Source organism: Capricornis sumatraensis, chromosome 18, assembly GCF_032405125.1.
Source record: "Capricornis sumatraensis isolate serow.1 chromosome 18, serow.2, whole genome shotgun sequence".
NCBI classification, from domain to species: domain Eukaryota; kingdom Metazoa; phylum Chordata; class Mammalia; order Artiodactyla; family Bovidae; genus Capricornis; species Capricornis sumatraensis.
Genome location: NC_091086.1, coordinates 9,175,438 through 9,200,704, shown reverse-complemented (window position 1 = coordinate 9,200,704; position 25,267 = coordinate 9,175,438). Strand labels below are relative to the sequence as shown.

General features: G+C 50.8%; 1 protein-coding gene across 2 annotated transcripts in view; it reads right to left on the bottom strand.

Annotated features, from left to right (window-relative positions):
- KCNIP1 (potassium voltage-gated channel interacting protein 1) overlaps window positions 1-18,023 on the bottom strand; it is a 269,574-nt gene extending 251,551 nt beyond the window's left edge. For both annotated transcript variants that reach the window (XM_068990442.1, XM_068990443.1), the window contains exon 1: window positions 17,963-18,023. In XM_068990442.1, coding sequence (XP_068846543.1) covers window positions 17,963-18,023 — 61 coding nt within the window. The remainder of the gene's footprint in view (window positions 1-17,962) is intronic.
- Window positions 18,024-25,267: the final 7,244 nt, after the last annotated feature.

Here is a 25,267-nt window from a genome sequence, read left to right as displayed (position 1 = left end):
ATCAGGAAGAAGCTGCCAGAATGTCACGGCTGGAAACAGCCCCAGGCCTATGGGTTTGCAAATGTGGCTCTCTTATGCTCACCGGCCAGCCAAAGATGCCTCGTGATGAGGCAGGAGTGGTGCCCAGGGGAGGCTGCTGGCTGCCTCCCAGAGACCTCACAAGGTGGCATTTACCTTGGCGAATTCCCCAGCCTCTGGCCCCCAGCCTTGGAGGTTCAGAAATCTGCTTTTGCTGGCACACCCAGAAGGGACCCATCTGTCAGGAGAACACTCCTATTAACCCAGATCATGAGACCAAAATGTAAAGCACCCTGAGAAAAGGAACTGCCTTGCAAAACAGGACTGCAGAAGCTGCTGTGACCAGTACTGTCTCTCCCTAGAAGCAGAGCTGCCTGGGGAGGGACGTTATAATAATAAAGCTTCCTGATGGATCTAGCATCATCTGGAATGTTGGCTGAACCACTAGAAGGCTTAATGGCCTCAGACGCTGACTGTTCGATGCATCCTTTCCCCAGGAGGGAGAGAGATAACAGCAGGGCCACGCAGGCCGTGTCCCTGGGCAGGGCGGGGTGTCCCTGGGCAGGGCGGGGTGTCCCTGGGCAGGTTTGCTTTGGACCCTGCCAACTGACCTCTGGTTGGTGAGCTGCCTTTCTCAATGCCTAAGATGACCAAATAGCATCTGGACTCAGACTTGCTCCCCAGGCAGGACCCTGCCCAGCTGATTGGGTACTCACCCCTAAACTCCTGTCTGTGGCGGGCCTGTCTGTGGTCTTCACGCTGCCTCCATCTCGTTCTTCCCCAAGAGTAAAAAGTTGCTGCTGGGCCAGCCAGGGACCACATCTTCTGCCTCTCTGCCCAACCCCACCTCCCTGCCACATCTGGGTGGGATTAAGAGCAAGCTCTCCCCGGTGAAGTTAGTGTGTAAGTGATGCTAGCCGTGGCTGGGTCCCCGTGGTTAAGAAGCAGTCTGCTGTCTCTACCCCTTCACCCAGATGTAAAGGAGCCCCTGGGGTTAGTGGAGTGACAAGACGGAAGGAAGTTGAATCCCTAAGTGACCTCATGGAAGAAAGCTACTGGCCCACCAGGAACACCCACACTAAACAGTTTCATGAAGGGTAAACTTCTACACGTGAAGCCATTGAAATTCTGGGGCCTATTTGTTACAGCAGCAAGCATCACACTCCAGAATAAATTTTCTATTCTAATCCTGCCTCCTAGAGATTACAGTCATCAGGCAATGGAATTTTAAATCTTCTGAAACTGCAAATTCATATCCAAACACCATCTCTTCTATCATTTCTAAAGGTGGCTGATGGTGTGTGCTGTGAGTGGATATGCTTTCCCAAGTTTTAACTTGATTCTCACCCGCCCTCCTTCCCAGATATGAGCTGATGTTACTTGCAGATCCCAAGCTACAGGTGTGACATGGTAAACGAGACTCTGAAAGTATAGAAATCTGTACAAATAAACCGACACACAAATGACTGGAATGGTCTTTCAGCCTAAGTGAAGGGTTTAAACACACACAGCACAGAGATGCACTCACAGAAACAGAAGGAGACAGAGTAGAAAGGCAACCTGGGCTGCATAAAGGGAGCAGAAACTGTGAACGGCATCAGAACCAGGATGCAGATAAATCTCACGCCCCTTCATGTCGACGGTAACCAACTGGTAGTGACTGCCTGGGATGCTGTGTTAAGAAGGATTCTGAATCACATTCCGGCTCGGAAGAAAAAGTGCTATAACGGATGAGCAAGGTCTGCCTTAACAATAGATGGGGGAATGACAGCTCACGCCAGGAACTGTCGCACTCGTGCTGGGGACTAGGACCGTGGTTGCAGAGGTGGTTCTGACTCTTTGTGACCCCATGGACTACACAGTCCATGACATTCTCCAGGCCAGCGACACTGGAGTGGGTAGCCTTTCCCTTCTCCAGGGGATCTTCCCAACCCAGGGATCAAACCCAGGTCTCCCGCATTGCAGACAGATTCTTTACCAGCTGAGCCACCAGGGAAGCCCAAGAATACCGGAGTGGGTATCCTATCCCTTCTCCAGGGGATCTTCCCAACCCAGGAACTGAACCCAGATCTCCCGCATTGCAGACAGATTCTTTACCAGCTGAGCCACCAGGGAAGCCTGCAGTTGCAGAGGAGCCCATTTCTATCAAGACTACGGCCTGGAACTTACTGGGTCAAAACATAACAACCAAAACTACTGTTAACCCTCAAGTGAGTGCCCATTATGGCGTAGGTATTCTACATACACCTTCTCTGTTAATCCTTACAACAACCTTGGAGGGAGCTATCAGCCCTATTTTACAGAAGACAGATCTGAGGTTCAGAGAGAATAGGTGATTACCCAAGATGACACAGTTCAAGAAAGGCAGAGCCAGGTTCTGGACAAGACCTGCCCAGCTCCTAAGCGTGCATGTGGCCACTGCATGGAATGCCTTCTGCATTCAGTATTCAGAGGGGTCTGGATTAAGAGGAGCAAAGTATGCCAGTCTTTTCAGCGGTTCCCCAGCCTTTCTGGCATGAGGGACTGGCTTCATGGAAGACAATTTTCCCACAGACTGGGGTGGGGGGTGGGATGCTTTCAGGATGATTCAAGCGCATTACATTTATTGTGCACTTTGCTGCTATTACTATTCCATCAGCTCCACCCGAGACCATCAGGCGTGAGACCCCGGAGGCTGGGGACCCCTGAGTCATTCAGTCTGGCTGCTGCCCCACTGACATAAACGCAACAGCGGCGGGGGGTGGGGGTGGGGCTTGTCTCTCAGGCAGCTCAGATGGAGGCTGTATGAAGACTAACTTGATTTCAGGTTTGAGCTTCCTATAGCCTTTCTCCGTCTCTTGAGTTGGTTTATTGCTCTTCCAAAGTTTTGGAAGAAGGCCAAGAAAGGCAGGAGGAGAAGGCGAGAAGGGATGGGAGCCTCTTACGTTGTCAGGTCCAATGATGAGTGAGCCGCCAGGGAGAGACTGCAGAGCTGGCAGCCAGGAGAAGTGGGAGTAGTCTTGCATTGCACTGAGTTCCCACAGAAGCAGCTTTCCCGAGCCTCAGCCTCCTCAAGTGTCAATGGAGCTAATGCCAGGCAGCAAATGGAAAGTCTGGCTTCCCGGGTGGCAGTAGTCATAAAGAACCTGCCTGCCAATGCAGGAGACATAAGTGATTGGGGTTTGATACCTGGGTCAGGAAGATCCCTTGGAGGAGGGCAGGGCAACCTGCTCCAGTAGTCTTGCTGGGAGAATCCCATGGACAGAAGAGCCTGGCAGGCTATAGTCCATGGGGTCGAAAAGAGTCAGACACGACTGAGCGACTAAACCACCACCACCAGCAGCGGACATGCCCAGCCCAGTGTCTGATGCTCCGTTCAGGGCAGCAAGCTCTATCTTTCTCTACACAAATGCACAGATACCAAACACCATTCAAAGAGCTCTTGACCTGCGTGTAGAGTCACTGGGTGAAACCAGAAGTCTGAGGTCGGGGAGGGGCAGCCTGCCTCAGTTTCCATCCTTTACAGATCACACTCGGTGCTTTGTAACCTTGAACAGATTCAGCCCAGTTTCCATCCATCCTTCCATCCCCACACTCACCTGGTGTCTTTGCATGAGTTCTTCTTTCTACCTGGGTTCCCCAATACACCTCTAAACAACAATAACAGTCACAACAATAAAAACGCCACCTGTGAATGAATTCTCCCTGTATTGAGTGCTTGCTGTGGGCAGGCAGCCTGCTGCCTGCTCTCCACATGTTTACATCTTCTTTCAAGCTCTCCTTCCCTTCATTCCTTTCTTGATTCTGTTTCAGGGTTTTGGGGGAACAATATATCAACTCCAGGACAGTTAAAGGCTGTAAGCAGCTCTAACCCCCAAACCACTTTGGTCCTTCCATGACCTCCTGTCCTGAGCTGCCTTTGAGACAAATCCCCGTTCCCAGGTCCACTTACACTTGACTTTTCTTACTCTTCCAAGGAGCTGATGTGCTCAGTATCATCAACTTCACTGGACACCAGAAGAAACCACGATTCACCTAGCAACTTACCTAGAGTCACAGCCAGTAAGAGGCAAGCCCGGGATTTACATCTAAGATTATTTGGTCTTCAAATGAATTCTTTGTCAAAACAGTAGCTGGCCCAAATGCTGAAAGGTTATTCTCATTTTTCTGAGCAATCCCACCAACACTGTGTGATCCACTCAGAGGATCCCCTCAGGCTCAGAGTTCCAGGACCAGGGGGTTCCAGGTAAAGCCATGCCCCCAGGTGGACAAGTGGTAAAGAACCCGCCTGCCAATGCGGAAATGCAAGAGACTGGGGTTCGATCCCTGGTCGGGAAGATTCCCTGGAGGAGGGCACGGCAACCCACTCCAATATTTCTTGCCTGGAACATTCCATGGACAGAGGAGCCTGGTGGACAACAGTCCATGAAGTCTCAAAGAGTTGGATACAACTGAGCATGCACGCGTCAAAGACGGACACACAAATCTCTGGTCTGTCATTACTCATCACCTATTACGTTAATCTCTCCACTAGTGATAGCTGGAGGAGGCAATGGCACCCCACTCCAGTACTCTTGCCTGGAGAATCCCATGGACGGAGAAGCCTGGTGGGCTACAGTCCATGGGGTCGCAAAGAGTCGGACATGTCGTCAATCTCTCCACTAGTGACAGAAGCAATAAGTGCTACCAATGTGAAGAACCGCTACCATTGGTTAAGCCCTTGCTCTGGGCCACACACCTGAAAGGCCCAGGAACGCTGCAGTGGCGGCATGCGCTTACCCCTTTTCCAAGAAGAACAGAGGCCCGACAGGCGCCGCTGACTTGCCCAGGGTAGAAGCCGGGCTATGGAGACGCTAGACCTGAAGCCACTCCTGTAATCTCTCTCAGCATCTGGGCAGAGGGACTGCTGCCACGGGGAACTTTTCTAAAGGCAGGGCGTGCCTCTCATTCTTGCTGCACACACGGAAAAATGGGTGCCGCAGAGGGAGCACGGCACCCCAGAAACAGCCGGTGGGAGACGCCATTTTCTCCACCCTTGCTCGTAGTCAGTCAGAATAGAAATAGGGCAAGAGTGAGTCTGGGCCAGGCGCACCTCCGGGAAGTCTTCCCAGCTTGCCGGATAAGAAGGGCTGCGGCACACCCACCCTGGTCCTGGCCTGAGGGCAGGCACGTTCTGATGTGCTGGGGAGCTGCCCGATGGACCTATGGAGATGAGACATTTAACCAGGGAGTCCACCTAAGAGCACGGCCTGTGTCCTTCTGCAATGTTATTCTTTCCTTCCACAGATATTTATTGAAGACTGACTACGTACCAGGCCGAGCACTGTAGTGGGATGCAAGTGTTGAGAAGGCTTACATGAAAAGGATTCTGCAAGTGCCACCCTCGAATAAAAGTACAAATCCACAGGCACGGGCTTGATTTGTCTTACTCTTTTCTATTGTTGACAAGTACAGCGGGGGGAATTCAAATTCTCGGTGCTGGAAATCTTTCTGTGCAGCCTAGTTAAAAAAGATAGATTGGACGAGGGGCCTGAGAGCCTTAAACCCACCTGTGCCACCCCCATCGCCACCGCCGCCACAGCCACCATCGCCCTGCAGCCTGCGCCGCTGCTCACCCCACTCCATCACCACCGCCACCGCCACCGCCACCCCTGCTGTGAGCACCACCACAGGAGCACACCCACCACTGCACGACCACCACACACTCCCGTCACCACCCCTGCTGTGACCACCACCACCACGAACACACGCTTCGCTGCATGACTACCACAGCACTCCCATCAGCAACACTGCTACAGAAAGCCCCCGGCACACAAACCGTCAAGCTGCACACTTTCAAAGATGCAAACGTGCGTTCGCACGTCCAATCACATAAATTAGTTCACATGTCGGGGAGCATTGTCAGGTGCACCCACTGCGTGCGCATGCAGTCACTACAAGTAGCTATGCTTCTCTGTACTTCACTGTACTTCAGCTTCCAGAGTCCACTCAAACTCACGTCCATCGAGTCGGTGATGCCATCCAACCATCTCATCCTCTGTCGTCCCCTTCTCCTCCTGCCCTCAGTCTTTCCCAAACATGTACATGCACATTATCTCATTTAATCCCGATGACAATTCAATGAGTTGATATCATGATTGTTATGATTTCATAAATGAAGAAGCTGGCATGCAGAGAACAATTTTCTTAAACCATACAGCTCATAAGGGGCAAGTTAGGAGCGGCCTTTGGTTCTGTGTTACCCAATACCCCCACGTGTTTGTTTGTTTTTCTGCGTCAACTCTTAGTAAATGGTTATGGAACAGTCCCCAGTGCGCTCATCTTTCTGCACTAAACCACGATCTCTGACATTCAGATCCTGTGAGGAGCCGTGTCAGAGTGGTGCCCAAGCTTCTTTGTCACATTCATCCTAATTAGGGAATCCCAAGTTCTCCTGCATCTCTGTGAAATGTCAAGTCAAGTCACCAGGTACCTGTTGTGGGCTCAAAACTGTGTTGAGCTTCTTGCAGGAGCTCAGAAGGGCGGAGAGAAAAGTCCTTGTCACTGAGGACAGAGAGTCAAACATGCTTGCAGGGAGTGATTATAGAGCAATTCAAGGCAGTCAGTTGCTAGATCACGCAGGACAAACGCGAGTGCGCTGGGAGGGCAGGGGAGGAATGTGGGTGGAAGTAAGACTTTGGGCGAGACAGGCTGGATTAGAGGGGACAGTCCCAGTCTCCACTTACTTCGCCCTTTGTTCATCCTTGCTGTCTGCCATCTTCCAGAACCCCTTCCCCCACCTCCTGGAGCATGGACAGCCTGACCGCCTGTCTCCGCCTCCATCTCTTCCCTCCCATTCCTGATGATCCTCTTCTGCTGACATCCTCCGCGTCACAAGCGTCACTGTCGTTTCATCCTGTCCCCTCTCTCGTCCTCTTCCCAGGTGTCCTCATGCTGCTCCTCCTGCTGAGAACGTCCCACCTGCATTCCCGCTCGGCCCAAGCCCAAGCTCTGCCACCCACGTTGAGCACCACCTCTCTCAGCCTTCCTCTCTAATTCTCTCACCCTGTCCCTCGGGAAGAGATGCCGCGCTCTCTCTTTCTCTCCTTGGAAGCTCTGCAGTGTAACACAATCTGCAGTTGAGGACAGTTAGATACCCGGATACAGACTACCCTGGTGATCAAGGATGCAGACGCTGGAGTCAAACCCCCTGAGTTCAAACCCTGGCCTGTCCACTTCTGAGAGAAGAGATGCTGGACATGTCCCTCCTTAGCCCTCAGGTCTTCAGTCATCTGTAAAGGGGCAAGTAATAGTGCTGACTGCCTTGAGGTGCCATAAGGTTTATATAAAAACCAGGCTGCTAAAGTGTCCGGCTCGCAGTCGAAGATCGATAGATTTGTGTTAATATTATTATCGTCACTAGCATGAAGCTCCTTGAGGACAAAGATACTGTCCTACGTTACTCTCATCTCTTTCTGGCAGTTCCTCCTTCAGGGGAAAGCAGATGGGAGCCTGACTTTGAAATCACTGGGTGGCATTTGGGAGGCTCCGAAGAGCTCTGGTACCATGGTCCTTGATGTCTCAGCGCAGAAAAGAACTTAGCGAGAAGCAAAGTGATAGATAAGAAGTGATAAGAAGTATCCTATTTTAATAAAATAGGATGCCTGGGAGGCTTACAAGGGGGGCAGGTGAAGGGGTGATGCACCCTGAAAACTTACTGGGCTACATTTTATATGCAAAGGAAAAGTGGGGAGGAGGAGAACTTCTTTTTCTTGAGTAGACAATATGCTTCTGTCATCAGCTCCTCCTTCAGGGTGAGCAGGGGAGTTTTCTTGTCCCTACATGATCAAGCTAGGGCCACAAATCACTGTTTTTTATGTGTGCAGAGAGCATGTCCCCGGATCATTAACTACTGAGCTCACTGGACAGGAGGTGGGTCTCATGTCCCATTGTTTCATTGTCTGGGACGCGCTTCTGTTGCTGGTTTTGTTGCTAACCAAGCCTGCTCTTCATTTCATGGTTAAGTAAACCTACTTTCTTGAGTGATCACTAACTTACAGATGATTGTATTGTTATCTTCATTTCGCAAAGCGGGAAATTGAGGCTCCAGTGATTAGAGAGCAAGGATCTGAAGCATGTCCAATTTAAAGGCACCTCCTGCTTGTCAGAAGACAAGCAGGCCTTTGACCCCCAAGAAGAGGTTGAACAACTGTGGCTGCTTCTGAGTCAATCTGCAAAATGAAGATAACAATACAACTATCACAGGACTACTATAGAAATGAAGATTAGGTATGCGCAAGGCTCTGGGACGTGGCAGGCCTTCAAAATTTAGAATTCTTCCTCCTGAAGCAGTGCTTCGCCCTCTCTCTAAATTCTACCCTAAACAAATCTATTCACCCTGGATAAGTCTTGATTAAAGCTTATCAGGTCTTAATAACGTGATAGGAAGTTCAGGTTATTAAGAAGAAATAACTTGAACTTCCTATCAAGGAAGCCTCCTACAATAACTCAGATTGTTCATTCTCTTTCCGACAGAGGCATTCTACCAGGCCCCCCCAGAAAAGGCATTTGACTGTCAAGCTTCAGCCCCTTCCTTTGTCCATTAGATTCCTACTAACTTGGGTCAAATCTTCTGGCTTCAAATCCCACACAAAGGCTTTTGCACAACACCCAGGTGACCAGCCTGCTGCCACACTGAGCGCTGTCACGACAGCCCTTGTGGAGAGAGGTCACTGGTTCCCGTGGCTCTGTTGGCACCTGTCCCAGCCTGTGGTCCTGGAAGCAAAGCAGACGAGGATGAACAGTGCCCCTTCATCGACCTTCAGAGGGCACAGATCTTGGGGGTACCGCTAGGGTGATGACTTGTGGAATCAAGACTCAGGATCTCTCTTGGCTGGAATAACATTTTAAATTAGCAAATTAAAAATTAATGGGAGTATATAATCCTACTTTTCTGTTTCATTTAAGGAAGAAAAAAGATTAAAAAAAAGATCAATTGCAGAAATGCTCATCTGGGGAAATCTGACTTCTTGGCAATTCATATAAAAACAAGCAAGAGCAAATGTCATGTTGTATATTAATGCATATATATGGAATCTAGAAAAATGGTACTGATGAACCTATTTGTAGGGCGGGAATAGAAGCTCAGATGTAGACTTGTGGACAAAAGTGGCGGGGGAAGGAGCGGGGTACAGACTGAGAGACAGCATGGACACGCACACGCCATCACAGGGAGAACAGCCAGCCAGCGGCGAGCCGCGGTCTCACACGGGGAGCTCAGCTCGGGGCTCTGCGACAACCTAAAGGGGTAGGATGGGGCGGTGTGGGAGGCCAAGGAGGAAGAGGAATCTATGTATACTTATGGCTGACTCACATTGCTGTACAGCAGAAACTAACACAGCATTGTAAAACAATTACGTTGCCAAAAAAAGAAAAAACAGTGAAGGGGAAGCCTGGGGTTCAAATGCCAGGGCTGACGCGCAAGCTGTGTGACTGTAGGCAGATTGCTTGTCTTCTCGGGACTTGTTTGGTTATCCTAAAATGATACTTCAACCAGCAAGTTTCAAAAGTCCCTACCACTCTGATATATAATCCTATAGTTACATATATACATATATGATGCACACACACACACATTATAATCTGTGCTCTAAGTCAATGCTTCTCCAACTTCAGGGGCCTCCAAGCCACCAGGAGACCCTGTTAAGATGCAGGATTCAGCAGGGGCCCGAGACTCTGCTTTCCTAATGAGCTCCCAGCTGATGCAGAAGCTACTGGCATGAGGACCACGCTTTGAGTGGCATGGTTCCGAGACAGCAGTCATTTGCCTCTCACGCACCTTTGCTATATTCAGACCACTGTATCTTACATGCCTGGTTGTGTTTAATCCCCATAATGACTTTGGAGGTAATTACTACTGATATCTTAATTCTCTGGATGTGCATACGAATGTTCACAGAGGCAAAGGGACCTGCCTGAGGTCAAACAGCTAATAAGTGGCAGAGCCAGGTTTTGAATCCAGGTCTGTCTAACCAAAACCATGTGTCCATACCTGCCATTCCACATACATGCGTGTGATACAGATTTAGGCCAATGTTTGGCTAAGAACGGGAAGGAAATTAATGAGAGAGCAGAAGGCAAACACGCCAGCAAGTTCTCGCATTTGTTTGTTTTACAAAGATGACCGCTCATCCACCCACTTACCCCTCCCTGCCTCTCGGGACCCCCTGAAAACACAGACCGATTCTAACAGCCTTGGAGGAATTTAAGCATTCCATCCTTCTCTGACAGGCAACGACGGCTATAACAAAGGAAGAATTTAGTTCACAGAAATGATGGGAGCAGAGGAGAGATGTTTAATCCTGTTAATGAATCTGCTAATTGGCCTTCTGCCCCCAATCCTTTCATATTAGGGCATCAGATTAAATGGAGACGGATCCAGGGTGGTCGGGGATGGGGTGAAAAGCATTTTTTTCAAGGCCTGCAGATGGTTTGGTGGTTCCATATGGCGAAATGAGGTCCTTAGTCTATCCCTGGATGCCTTCTCCCCACCTCCACACACACCCCGCTTTGGCTTGAGGCGAGGTCAGGAGGGAGGAGGCTGGTGAGGTTAAGAGCTCAGGCTCTGGGGTCAGCCAGAATCAGGCTTTGCCGTCCATATGCCGTGAGACATACGGACAAGGCACTTCCCTTCCTGGAATCTCAGTTTCTTCATCAACAACATGGAAACTGTACTAGGGTCTGTTCTCCAGGGTTGGGTTGTTGTTGTTGAGTCGTTAAGTTGTGTCCAACTTTTTGCGACTCCATGGACTGCAGCACTCCAGGTTCCTCTGTCCTTCACTATATCCCTGAGTTTGCTCAAACTCACATCCATTGAGTCGGTGATGCCATCCAACCATCTCGTCCTCTGTCATCCCCTTCTCCTCCTGCCCTCAATCTTTCCCAGAACCAGGGTCATTCCCAATGAGCTGGCTCTTTGCATCAGGTGGCCAAAGTACTGGGAGCATGTTAATCAAATAACCCACCAAAGGGTAGAGCAAGGTGCCCAGCAAAGAGCAAGGCCAGGTCAACATTTGCCATCACTATTATTATTAACCCTGGTAGGTGATCCACGTTCTCCTGTCTCATCACTGGGAATTTCTTTCATCATCTAAAACGCACAGCTTCCCATAGGAATCACCAGAGAAACTGCCCGGGATTCTGGTGGCCACAGTCGTGATGGCTCTGGGGCCAGAGAGGTGGACTCAGAGGTCACAGGTCCAAGGCACAGAGGTCACCAAGGAAGGCCCAGTCACAGTACAGATGGAGCAACCGCGGAGGAAGGGGCCTGCCCTGAGATGCGACAAAAGGCAACGGCAAAGCCAGTACTGCCTCGGGTTGTTAAATCACCTCACCTCCCATGAAGCACAGTGCGTACTGTCTCCCGGGGCCCCTCCGCAGCCCCATAAGGGAGACGAGGGGGATGCTGTCTGGTCCTCATTTCAGAGAGGAGGAAACTCAGGCTCAGAGAGGTTCACCTAAGAAGTCACAGAGCCAGAGTTGGAGCCCAAGTCTCTTACTTTAACCAGAGATCCTAACCACTGCACACCCTCTTCCTGACTCCCTGATCTGAGTTGAGTGTACCTTCCACTGCCCCTCACTGCCCCAGTGAAGCTTTCAGTTTCACCTGGAATAACAAGGATTGATCCAGTGTTCTCTTCCCGTGGCTGGGGCATGGGACGTGATGGCCCAGCTGACGACAGCTACTCCCTAAAGATGACCCATTTAAATCACTACCTGGAGGATGGAGAAACACTTAGAGTCAGGTTGTCTGCAGGTCCCAGGGCTCTCTCGGTCAGTCTTTCAGACACACAGACACACACACACAGACGCCTTCTCTCTCCCCCAGTACTGTTCGTCCTCTGCCTGATGAACGGGAACATCATCTCCAGGGCCATTATGCAGAACTTTGCAGCCCGCCTCCCCATGAGTAGCCCCGAATTCCTCATCTGTGCTGCCGCATTCCTGTACTACTTGGAGCCATCAAGGACTCGTATCCTGGTCTATCCATCCTTACCTCTGAGCAGACAACATCCATCAGCATCAGGCCCTGACAGGGGCCCTAGAATAAGACTCATTCCCTGAGAGTAGTCAGAGAGATAAATGTGCACGTCCGTACTCACATAATACTTGGAACTGTAGCCGAGGGAAGGAGTGGTGACTGTAGGGGAGCAGGGCAGGGAGGAAGGTACTTTGCCTGCAAGAGCTTGGGAGCAGGTGATATTGAATGAGGCCTTAACGGGTGTATAGGAGTTTGCAATAAACAGGGAGGAGGAAGAAGAGTGGGGAGGCCAAAGGGGATCTCGGGTAGAGACATCAGGGAAGCAATGTTAAAGGACACATGGGATTGTTCAGTGAACAAATAACTAAGTGGACAGATACACGGATTTTTTTAATCCCACTCAGACAAAATAAAGGGCAATGTGAAACACAAGGGAGGCCACTGTGGGTCAGTCTTCACTTTAGGTTTTTGAATGAATCAACAAAAGAGTGAAAGCTGAGAGATATTTTCCCACCTTCCCCAAAGACACCACACTCCTACTGATATCAAAAAAAAAAAGTGACCAGGACTCTTCTTAACTGAGTTTATAATTTTCAGCTCTCCAAAAAGGGGCACCTCTTATATGTCTACTGTTAACTAACTGAACTAAGGTTTCCTGTACCGCTGACTCCTTCCAAGCTTCACAGTAGGGGGCTTAGATCCGGGATCTGGGGCGCAAGACTATCAATGCTTTTCATGCAAAGGCAGTCTGCTATCACAGCCTTTCTGGGACTTCATTAATCGCTCACTAGTTTGTAGATCCATTCATGCATGCATGCACTCATTTCTTCAGTCATTCCTTCCGTCATTCATTTGATCCTTCATTTGCTTCGTCACTCATCCATTCATTTCTTTATCTCTTCATTCATTCAATCATTCATTCTTCCACTCACTTATAATGTATGCACTCATTTGCACCTTTACAAAGCAAAACCTTTTCAGATATACAAAGAGGTCCTTTTCTGGGGGCCAGACAAAAACTCCCACTGAGGTTAGGCAGCAGCAGTCCTTTCACGCCCATCCTTCAGCCTTTCCCATCTCCTGACCCTTGTTTGCCTCGAGCTCCAGTGACTCTCTTCTGGGATGGAGGGACCAGAGCTGTGCCTGACCCTGCGTGTGGTCTCCCATACTTATGTGACTCTCAGGGGGCTGGCAAACAGGAACACTGCTCTCAGCCTTTCCCTGCTAAACGGTAAACAGGCTTAGCACAGTCCCTGGACAAAGCTAATTCAAAGCCAGCAGACCAAATAACAGATTCATTTCAGGGAAAGGGCTCGTAAGTGAAATTCCAGAGGAAAGCTAACTTTTCCACCAGGGCCTGCAATTCTAGGAAATAACAGAGAATGGCCAAGCATCCCATTACTTATAAATCGTAAGATTTATGGGGTGCCTACTATGTGCAAGGAATGAAGATGGGGGCTGTGAAGAATGATTCAGAGTAACGCAAAGTTGACATTCTGAGGGTGGGGGGAGGGGTTAAACCTCCATCAGTTGCCTTATTTAAAGCATGACTTGAGAGTCAGGAGAACGTCCATCTAAAGGATTAAGGAATTTAGATGGGAGAAGTTGCTTCTTTCTGGGGCTTGGGGAAGCCTTCCTGAATGTAGAAATAGCTAAGTGGGGACTTGGAATGTGAGTTGAATTTTAACTATTAGACAAGGAAGTGAGGGAAAGGGTAACAGAGAGCTAAAAGGACAAAGATGCAGAAACAGGTAATACTCAAGACATGAATGCCCCTGCACAGCAGCATTCCTCTTTCAGACATAAGAAAGCTGGCATCTCCAAGGTGAGATGACTTGCAAAGGCCTTGAGCCCAGGGCTGTGTGAGGGCGGCACTGCCGCTCTCCGTCTCGTCGCCTCCCACCGGCCTCGCGGACTGAGCCTCGCTGAGCGTGCTGCTCTGAGAGCAAACCAAACCTGACCTCAGCAGGAGCGTGCTCCCACAGGGTCTTTAAAATTCCAAGATGCTCACTGATCTAGGAGTGAGGGGAACAGTCCCGTATTTGTCTCTAATTTGCCACGTGGCCTCAGAAAAAGCATCTAAAAGCCACGAGATTTTGTTGGCTCATCTGTTCCACGAACACCCTGGAGACCCCAGGCTCGGCCCTCGCCGAAGGCTCTGAATGCTTTCCCTCGACCACGGAGGACTGACAGCCCGGCCACCCCTGCAATGTGATGCCCCCCTCAATTCTCTGGCCCCTCCCTCCACAGGTCCAGCTGCTGCCCCTGTGCAATCCTCCCCTAATCACCCCTGACCTGCCAACCCTTTAAGCCCAGAGCTGTGTCTTTTGTATGATAAGCACATACAAAACTATTAGAACCAGAAACCCTATCTGGAATGCAGAGTCTGAATCTCTAAAGCAGGACTTCTCCCATTCTTAATTAAAGACAAAGATTCCAAACAGAGAGAAGGACAGGAAATTAATTTGAAAGTTTTTCATTCAGTGACATAGCTCTTAAATTATTTCAGATTTCTATTGCCTTCTGGAAGCTCTCCCTGAACACCTAGGTTGGGCTAGGCACATCCCTGCCCTCGGCACTAAATCTTGTGGAGCTTTACATGTATGTGATTCCAAATTATATTTCCAAAACACGCAGGGTATTTGTTGACTAAGATACAACGCTTTCAGGAACAGCCACAAAGCAGAGGTCAGCGGCGGCTGCGGCAATAGGACCCGCATCTGAGCACGTGGGATTTAGGTCCTAGTTTCCTGGACACGGCAGGAAGAAGGCTCCAGAAATGAGTGGTGGGGATTCCCACAGGCACAGACTACTTCCAGGATGGCTTACTCAGGCACAGACTACTTCCAGGATGGTTTACTCTAGGCATTTGGAAGCTCCAAACAGTACAGCCATAAATTGAATAGTGGTTAAAATTTGCTGACTACGTATCATGTAGCAGAGCTTGTGCTAAGCATTTGATTTGCATTATCCTGAAATCCACACAACACAACAGCTATTTTAAGATTATAACTACTACTGTCCCTGTTTTCTAGTTGAGAAAAATAAGGCTTAGTCATACAGTTAGTAAGTGGTAGCGCCTGGATTTGAACCCAGAAGGAAGATGGATTCCTGAGTTGAAAAATCTCCACCACTCTCTTCTGACTGCTTCTAATTAGATCTGAGCCTGAGGTCTCAGAGATCATAGTGGCAGCTCTGTGAAGAATATCAGCAATAGAAATCTTCAAATTTGAGAACCGGATGGAAGCTGAGAAAATGTCTCATGTAATTTTCCCCTTTAACAAAGGTGAAACTGAGGTTGCCATGGGGCAGAGATCTGACCAGGAAGTGAAATCTGATCACTAGCATTTCCAGTCAGTTTCCAAGTCCCCCTTCTCTGCTGAAAGGGTCTTCTGCTGATCAGCCTTCCGCCGAGCAACACAGGAAGATAAGTCACTGCTCCAGGGAGAATGCTTGGGGGGATGTATGGAGCTGTGTATGTGAGTGTGCTAAGTCACCTCAGTCTTGTCTAACTCTTTGTGACGTTATGGACTGTAGCTCACCAGGCTCCTCTGTCCACGGGATTCTCCTGGCAAGAGTACTGGAGTTTGCTGTCCCGCCCTCCTTCAGGGGGTCTTCCCCACCTGCGTCTCTTACGTCTCCTGCATTGGGAGGCAGGTTCTTTACTATTAGCCCCACCAGGAAAGCCTGTGTGGAGCTGGAGACCCAGACAATTCCAGCCAGCGTGCAGGGGCTTTGTGCAAGTGGGGCCGAGTGGACACCCCGGGCTCAGACAGCTTGTCAATAGCCCTGGACCTGCAATGAGCTTCAAACAAGCATTATTCTGAGAGTTAAGTGACAATGGGTGGATAAAGCACCTACCACTGTGTCAGGCACACAGCGGGGGCTCGCTGAGTGCTGGTGCCCCTCTTTCCTTCCTTAGACTCCTAAGAGAGAGAAGCAAAGAGCTCTGGACTCTGGGAATCTTGCAAGAATTTGTCTGGGATGACCTGGAGTTTTGAGTAGGAAAAGGGAATGGTGGATGGCAATGTCTGAGTGATGCCTGAGCTCTTCATCTCTGCCCGGTCCTTTATGAGGACTGTATCCTCTGTATCCTCCATATCCATCACTGAATTGACCTTGGCATTTTTCAACAGTCTCCTCCGGGTCCCTGGTGGGTGCAGTGAACACAGTAATCCACGCATGGTCCTCCCTCTCTTTACTTCCTCCACAACCTGTTTTCTGCCTGGAGACAGTATGCCTGTCCATTTTATGGATAAGAAAACTGAGGCTTAGACAGGTGAAGGGATTTTCCCGAAGTCACATAAGAAGGGAGTGATGGGCCTGAGGTTTGCACCCAGACTGTTGGGCTCTAGGGTCCAAGATCTTTCTGTGACACCTAGCTGCCTCCCAGGATGCAAATCCTTGAGTTTCTTGTCCCCACAGTACTCTGGCCTCTGGGACCTCATGGTGGTCAGATGGTGGTTGAGGGGCGCGAGTCCAGGATTTGGCACTGAGCTTTGTCCCCAGTCATCTGTGAGGAGTGGGGCTCAATGTCAAGGTTGTAGGCCAAGGCTTGCAGACCTCTCCTGCCTAGGAATGGTAAGAAGGCAACCAGTCCCTTTCCTGCCAGAAGGATGTATAACTCAGCTGGACATATGGGTGGAGGCCTCTTTCCCACATTCTAGGCTCAGAATGCCAACCCAGCTTCATCACCTAAGATCTTCACGCAGAGATCTTATTCCTCAGTATTCAGCCAGCCTGAGGTCTCTGTGGACTGGGCCAGATGCCAAGACCCCTCGTCGAGAAGTTATTCTTCAAGAGGTAGCTCTGCGATGCAGACTTCCCCAAGGAACCAGGAAGACCAACCAAGTCCTGGCAGTGGACCCTGGGGTCCACCATTATCCTGACGCTGATCTAATCACCAGCCAGCATAAGGGATAGCTCTAACCCTACCTGGAGCCAGAACCTGGGCTCCAACAGCAGAACTTGAAGGTTTAATGGTCAGGTTACTTAAAATCTTTCTACCACTCACAAGAGTATTTGAGCATAAAATCCGAACAAACCAAACCCACATGTTCTTTTTCCTAACTGCATCCAGTGTCTTTATTCCAACAACCAACTTTCAAGCAGGTGGATAGGAGGTCTACATAGACCCCCGCGGTGCAACACATCTTCCCCAACTTCCCATGGACCGCGGGGCAACTGTGCCACTGGTGAGACTGGGCTTATCTCAGCTGGCACCCAGGCAGAGAAGGGACTCCAGGATATCATGCTTTCTAATCCCTGATGTTAGCACACCTCTCCGTCAGACCTTGACAGTGCCCTCAGCTCCTCAGCGGTGCCCAGAGCATGGCAGCATCTCGTGTGATGCCCTGGCTCCTGACGCCCTGAGCCACCACCACACAGCCTTGGAAGTTTTACCACCTGATGGCAGCTGACTCCTTTTGGCTTGCAGAGGCTTATTGGGGTGGGCAGACAGCACTCTCTCCTTGATGACCAGCCCCCACATCTGCATGGCATCGCTGCCCAGGAGGGAGTTCAGTGTGAATGTGCCGGCACCCTCCCCGGATGCCCACAGCCGTCTATGGGAATGGGGAGAGCTTCCCAACATTTACACCCAGATAATTCAGCCCCGCCCCCGCCCTCCCCCCTCTCCCCGCGTGAATTAGCCTCTGCCTTTTGCGCTGAGCGAGTCCCCCGGGGGTAGGGTCGTGGTACCTGGTGTCCCAGAGAGGTCCCGTGGTCCCTGAGGTCAGAATCCACTCTGGCCCTCTCCTCTGCGAGCTCACCTACGTTCACACGAATCCTCCAGCGTGATTCTTACTCTTGTGGATACAGGAACCTAAACCTGCTCTTCATGGACAGGAGGCTCCGGGCCAAGGGGAACAGGTAGCACACCCCTGCCCAGCCCCGAGCACCCCTCAAACCAGCCAGGGGAACAAAAGGAAGAAGGAAGTGGCTTACCTTTCGAGGGTCGTCTTTGTTTGGTTTGCAGAGAGGAGAAGGTGCCCATGACGGCCCCCATGGCAGCGAAGACTTGTGTGCGACTTGGGACCTCGGGCCCTGCCCCTCCCCTCCCCTGGAAGGAAAGCGGTGTGGATCTCCTACTCCGAATCGGAGGAGATTAAAAAAAAAAAAAAAAAAAAGCACCCGGCAGCTTCCTGCAGCTTGGTATTCAGCGAGTGTGGGGCTGGGGCGCTGGGAGCCTTTCCTTTCCTTCTTCAGCCCCGCACATGCACGGACTCACAGGGCTAGCGGCCCCTCGCGAGCCTCCGGACCCGAGCCCGGCCGCTCCCCTCGCCGAGGGTGGAGGACGATGAAGCCTGTCTGGCGCTGGACACCCGGCCGGCGCTCCCGCGCGGCCGAAGCTCCCGAGCCAGCGCCGCGTGCGGTGCGGGAGCCGCGCTCGCCCGCCCCTCCTGCCGCACGCTCCGCTCCCCTCCCGGCGCTCGGGCTGGGTCTCGGGGGGCCGAGTACCAATCATGAATGAACAGAGCAGGGACGGCGTGGAGCGGAGCCGCGCGCCTGCCCGCCTGCCTGCCGCGCTCCAGGCGAGTCTGAGCCGCGCTCGCGGAGAGCGGCAGGCGGGCGGCCCCGGAGGGGCGGGGCGGGGCCGGAGCGCACGGGGGCGCCGGGGGCTGGGGTCTGGCGCATGGGTGGGGTTCAGGGGGAGGCAGATTGCCCCTCCGGAGAACGTGTGTGGCCCGTGTGGGGTGCCTTGTTTCATTTGTCTTCATGGAAAATCTTATTTAATCCACTTCCTGAATTCACGGGATGAGAAAAAAGTCTGCTCCACCCAGGGAGGGGTGAATAGGGGTAAGAGCAACTGGGATGTCTTTTTTCCCCAGTAGTCATGTATTGAGGTGAGAGTTGGACCATAAAGAAAGCTGAGCGCCGAAAAATTGATGCTTTTGAACTGTGGTGTTGGAGAAGACTCTTGAGAGGCCCTTGGACTGCAAGGAGATCAAACCTGTCAATCCTAAAGAAAATCAATCCTGAATATTCATCGAAAGGACTGGTGCTGAAGCTGAAGCTCCAATACTTTGGCCACCTGGTATGAAGGGCCAACTCTTTGGAAAAGACCCTGATGCTGGGAAAGATTGAAGGCAGGAGGAGAAGGGGATGACAGAGGATGAGATGGTTGAATGGCATCACCGACTCGATGGACATGAGTTTGAGCAAGCTCTGGGGGTTGGTGATGGACAAGGAAGCTTGGGGTGCTGCAGTCCATGGGGTCACAAAGAGTCAGACATGACTGAGCAACTGTACAACAAAGGGCAAGAAATTTCCCTGAAGTTACCCATCCAGGATGTGGGACTAGAACTTGGAGCCTGGGGCTCTGTCCTGGGAACCTCCCGGGAACACTTCTGTTGGCACATGAGGACAACTGTGGGCCACTGAGCTGGGGAGCTCACCTCTGGGTCCCACCAGATTTTAAGCCTCAGGTCTCCTGACTAGCAAGCAATGCAGGGCTTCTCTGTGTCCCTGAGTTCCAGAATCCTGGATAATGGAGCAGAACAGGTAGGAGCCTGGCCCTGCCTCATTCCTGCCCTCCCTGTTGGGGAAGAAGGGTGGGGGTGGGGCTGAAGCCAGGGATACAGCAGGACCTAGGATGGCCAGGACTTAAGGAGCAGAGGGGTCATTGCTGGGGAAGGGGTGATGGAGCCTCACTGCAGCCTCCAGGTCTCTCAGAAGTCTCTTGACGGAGCACCAAGCCACTTCACCTGCAGCCTCTGCTCATCTCCACACTACCTGAGTGACCAGGATCGGCCCTTGAGAGTTTACTAAAGGCTAGGAGGCCATTATCTCATTTCCTCCACCCCCAAGGCTTTTTAAAGAAGTAACGAAAGTCGCTCAGTCTCGTCTGACTCTTTGTGACCCCATGTACTATACCCTGCCAGGATCCTCTATCCATGGAATTCTCCAGGCAAGAATACTGGGATGAGTAGCTGTTCCCTTCTCAAAGGGATCTTCCCAACCCAGGGATTGAACCCAGGTCCGCTGCATTGCAGATGAATTCTTTACTGTTTGAGCCACCGGGAAAACCCTTGAAGAAGCAGAGTACAGATAAATTGCAGGAGAGAACTCCATGGAGACAGCGGGAGCCTCCCGTCACTCACTTGGCTGTAGGGGCCGTTTATCCTGCTGTTCTGAATGGTGCACTCACTAAGGTGATCTCGGCCAGCCCCAACCAACCTTGGCTTCCATGGCTGTGGCTTCGTCTACGCTGGAAGGTGAGCCAGCTCACACACCATCTCCAGCTCTGACCCTCCCTCATCCATCCTGTTATGGACTAAATGTTTGTGTCCTCCCCAAGTTCATATGTTGGAACCCTAATCTCCAGAATGGCAGTGTATGGAGATGCAACCTCTAAGGAAGTGATGAAGATTTAAATGAGGTCATAAGGATGGGGCCCTGACCCTGTGGAATTAGTGTCCTTACTGCCCATAGAAGAACAGGCATCAGATCCCCACCACCACCACATGATCAAGGAAAGACCACGTGCATACACAGCAAGAAGGCAGCCATCTGCAACCCATGGGGAGAGCGCTTACTGGATTCTGCCAGCACCCCACCTGAATCTTGGACTTCTGGTCTCCAAAACTGTGAGAAAATAAACTTCTGTTGTTTAAGCCATCCAGTCTGTGACATCTTGTTATAGCAGCCTGAGCAGACAAATACACACTCACAGCCTGTCCACACCCTCAGAAGTCTCTGGAGCCAAGGTCTTGCCTTCCCTCTGACATGAGCACCCATATAGGGCTCCTTAGGCCACCCCCAGGAGGCTGTTCAGGGGGGAAAGGATAAGATCCTTAGGCCACCCCCAGGAGGCTGTTCAGGGGGAAAGGATACGATCCTTAGGCCACCCCCAGGAGGCTGTTCAGGGGGAAAGGATAAGATCCTTAGGCCGCTCCCAGGAGGCTGTTCAGGGGAAAAGGATAAGATCCTTAGGCCACCCCCAGGAGGCTGTTCAGGGGGAAATGATACGATCCTTAGGCCACCCCCAGGAGGCTGTTCAGGGGGAAAGGATACGATGGTCAGAGACCCGCAGAGGTCCTGCAGCAGCACAATGCACTTGTCTGTTTACGTGACACACAAGCTGTGTTCCTTGCTTCCCTCTCTCATCACTGCTGCTCCAGTCATGTCTCTTCCCGTCCCTGTGGACAAGGGCAGGTCACTGAGTTCCCACCACACACAGAGGCAGCAGTGTCAGATCAAGAGCATGAATCGGCGGGGGTGGGGGGGTTCTGCTAGATGTGGGTTCAATTCCCAGCTTTGCCCCTTATTAGCTGTATGACTTTGGGCATGATAAGCCCTTTCTCTGAACCCTATGTCCCCACTCTGTGGTCGGCATTAGTGCCTACCTTGTAGTATTGTATGGGCTTCCCTGACGGCTCAGGGGGTAAAGAATCCGCCTGCAATGCAAGAGGCCCAGGAGACGCAGGTTCCATCCCTGGGTTGGGAAGATCCCCCTGCAGTAGGAAATGGCAATCCACTCCAGTATGCTTGCCTGGCAAATCCCATGGACAGGGGAACCCGGCAGGATACAGGATACACTAAGGGCGGTGCAGTTGTGTGTGTGAGGCCCTCAGTGTGTGCCCAGCACAGACCAGGACGGCCGGGGAGAGTGCACCACCGCTGCCTGGCTGCCTGGGGCCAGGCGCGAGCCGTGCGAAAAGCGAGGAAGCCACCGCCTTCCCCTCGGCTTCCATCTTTGCTCTTCATCTGTTTCAGAGGAAATCTATTCTCAGGATCCCCATCTGGTATTAAAAGACTCAGATTAGTTAAGGAAGGGAATGTGGTTGGCACCTGATTATGTGCAATTCAGCACTCTGCTAGCTGCTGTCTTGTACCATTTCCCAAATGTTCCACATGCTTAAGTCTGGCCTCCTTGAATAGATTGTGAGCTGTTAGAAAGCAAAGCATACACCCCCTTCCCCTGTCCTCCTCCCAGCATGGCTCAGCCTGGCCCAGGACATCTTGAGTGTCCCACAGATACTCTCACTGAGGTCACTCAGGGAGGGGAAAGGGGCCCACCCCACTTCTCTTTCTGCACGTGAATTTAGACTGGACTGCTTCATCGGTAAAATGTGAGCAGGCCTCCTTCAAGTTTTGGTATGAGGGATGGGTCGGATAAGGTAAAGGAAAAATGTTTTATCTCTCTGTAAATCACTCTGCAAATACCCTTTATTATTTGTTCTGGGGTTAATTTAGGTATTCATTTATTCATTCATTCAACATATATTTATTGGGACTTCCCTGGTGATCCAGTGATTAAGACTTCGGCTTTCCATGCAGGAAGTGTGAGTTTAATCCCTGGTCAGAGAGCTAAGATCCCACTGCCTTGTGGCCAAAACATAAAACGGAAGCAATATTGTAATAAATTAAATAAAGACTTTAAAAATAGTCCACATTAAAAAAAAAACTACTTAAATAGACACTTGAAAAAAAAGTGTATATTTATTAAGCGACATCTACTTGCTAGGCATTATTCCAAATACATGGATCAGTACTGGATAAGAAGAAGCAAGAGTCCCTGCCCTTTTGGAGCTGATCTAGGGCTGAGGGCAGTCAGATGCTTGCATCTTTACACACAGCAGTCAGGAGGGAGGGAGTGACTGTGAATAAGGTGGTGGCGGATGCTCAAAAGCCAGGTAAGTTAAGTTTTTGCAAACTACAGGTGATGTCACAAGTACTGATAGATCTCCAGAGGGCAGGGAAGCAGATAGAGCTTTCAACTCAGGGACATCAGGCTTCAAATGTGGGGTTTGTTTTGTGACCTTGAGCATGTTTTTTTGATCTTTAAAAGCCTCACTCTGCACATGTGCGAGAGGAACAATCCCACCAATGTCACTGGCAGGATGAGATTAAAATCGATTGTGATAGCAAAAGCACTCGGCACAGGGTTTCCCTGCTTGGAGCACAGTCCTGGCTCAGTATATGCTAACTTTATTCCTCAGCCTCCTCTTGGGTCTCCTTTGCAAGCACTTTCTTCCCCACCGTCCTAGGAGCTAGAAAAGACCTTAGTGTAGGACCTGAGCTTGGGAAGTGACTCTCCTGGGCCATGTCCTCAAGCAGCAAGCGTGGCCTCATCTGTCGAGGCTGATTATGCCCCGTGAGGGAGAACGGCTGATGTGGACTGCGAGGGGGATGCGAAGGAAACCAGGACCCAGGCTCTGCCCTTCACGTCCTGACAGCTGCACTGCCTCAAGGGTTCCCCCTTCATGCTCCAGTGCTGGAACAGTCTCCACCAGGGGCTGAGATGAGTTCAGACAGAGTGCAGCCACCCACGCAGCCTAGACACTGGCAGCAAAGCCCTTCTGAGTTTCCCAGATCCAGGGAGGGGGAAATGGCGTGCCAGAGCACCTCAGCTTGCATTATCTGAACAGTATTACACGTTGCAGAGGCCAGGGAAGTCATGGGTGCCACACTAGGCTAGCATAATGCAGGTGCTTCATGAACTTGATCCAACGGCTCTCAGGGGCTGGATGGAAGGACGGCTGGAAGGAGGAAGGGCGAAGAGGTGGAGTAAAATGTTCACACACATTGAAATACCGGATGAAAACTGTGACACCTCTTTCCCAAAAGAACAGGGCATGCTTGCACTCACAATTGGCATTAAGTTTTGTGGTGTTCACGACTCTCTGTATTGAAGCACATTTATGGACCCCTGGTTAAGAAAATCTTTCCTCAGGAGGAGAGACTGTATGAAGGGATTTGATCCAGCCACTTCTTAGCTGAGCTTAACTTCTCTAAGACGGAGTTTCAACTTCTGTAAAATGGAGGTAATAATTATGCCAGTTGCTTAGGGTTGTTGTGAGGGTTGAATGAGAAGCATTCAAGGGCTTTACCATAGTGACTGGCAGGTTGCAAGGCTCCAGGAAGGATGCTCATCATCATTAACATCATTATTAAACTTTGTTCACTCACTCTTCCATTCAGTCACAATTTGATGAGTGCATTTAGTGAGCACTTCCTGTTTATCACACTCTAAGTGGGTCTCTGGGGTTGCAGAAGTTGATGCTCACTGGCTTGGAGAACTCACAGTCCAAGGGACAAAGGACAGATACACACCGCCTATAACATCCCAGGCTTTGCCAAGAAACAGTGGGCATGACCACTCTAGCTCTGCCAGTGAAGAAAGTGTGAAAGTGCAAGCACTAGTCGCTCAGTTGTCTCTGACTTTTTTGCAATCGCATGGACTGTAGCCTGCCAGGCTCCTCTGTCCATGGGATTCTCCAGGCAAGAGTACTATAGTGGGTTGCCATTCCCTTCTCCAGGGGATCTTCCCAACCCAGGGATCAAATCCAGGTTTCCCACATTGCAGGCAGATTATTTATCATCTGAGGCACCAGGGAAGCCCACCAGTGAAGAAACAGGCCCTTAAACCTGGTCAGGCTGGCCTGCCCCATTCTAAGTCCCACCCCAAAGTCTGGACTCTGCAAGGTTAAGGGCCTAGGGCAGGAGGTCAAAGGTCAGAGTGGAGGTGGGGTGGAGACAACCAGTGTGGAACTGGGTAACAAGGGATGGGGCCGGAGGTCGAGGTGAGGGTTAGGGGCAGAGCGAGGCTGAAGTGGGGTAGAGGTGGCCCTGATAATTGTCATAGTGGCAGGGTGGACAGGTGACGCTGAAATGATTGGGGCAATGGGGACAGAAATCATGGGCAGGATTTCTTATCTGCACAAAATATGGATTCATCAGTTCAGTTCAGTCGCTCAGTCGTGTCCGACTCTGCGACCCCATGGACTGCAGGACACCAGGCCTCCCTGTCCATCGCCAACGCCTGGAGCCTACTCAAACTCATATCAGTTGTGTCGGTGATGCCATCCAACCATCTCATCCTCTGTCGTCCCCTTCTCCTCCCACCTTCAGGGTCTTTTCCAGTGAGTTGGTTCTTTGCATCAGGTGGCCGAAGTATTGGAGTTTCAGCTTCAGCATCAGATTATTCACCCATAATCTTGGGTAAATGTCCAGGAGTCAACTGCATTCATGCCCCTTCTTTATTCTCCTTAGGTTATGTAACAGTTACGTTAGCAATGATAGCCACCATCTATGGAATCCTTACTGTGTGCCAGTCACATACCCAGTCCTTCTTATTCGTTTCAGTATCCCATAAGGTAGGTACTCTCATTGTGCCCCATTTTATAAACGAGGCAAACAAAGCACAGTCAGATTAAGCGACCTGCCCAGCGTCACACAGCAAATAAGTGGTGGAACTAGTCTCGAACTTAGATGATCTGACTTCAGAGCCCACACTGCCTGTGCAGC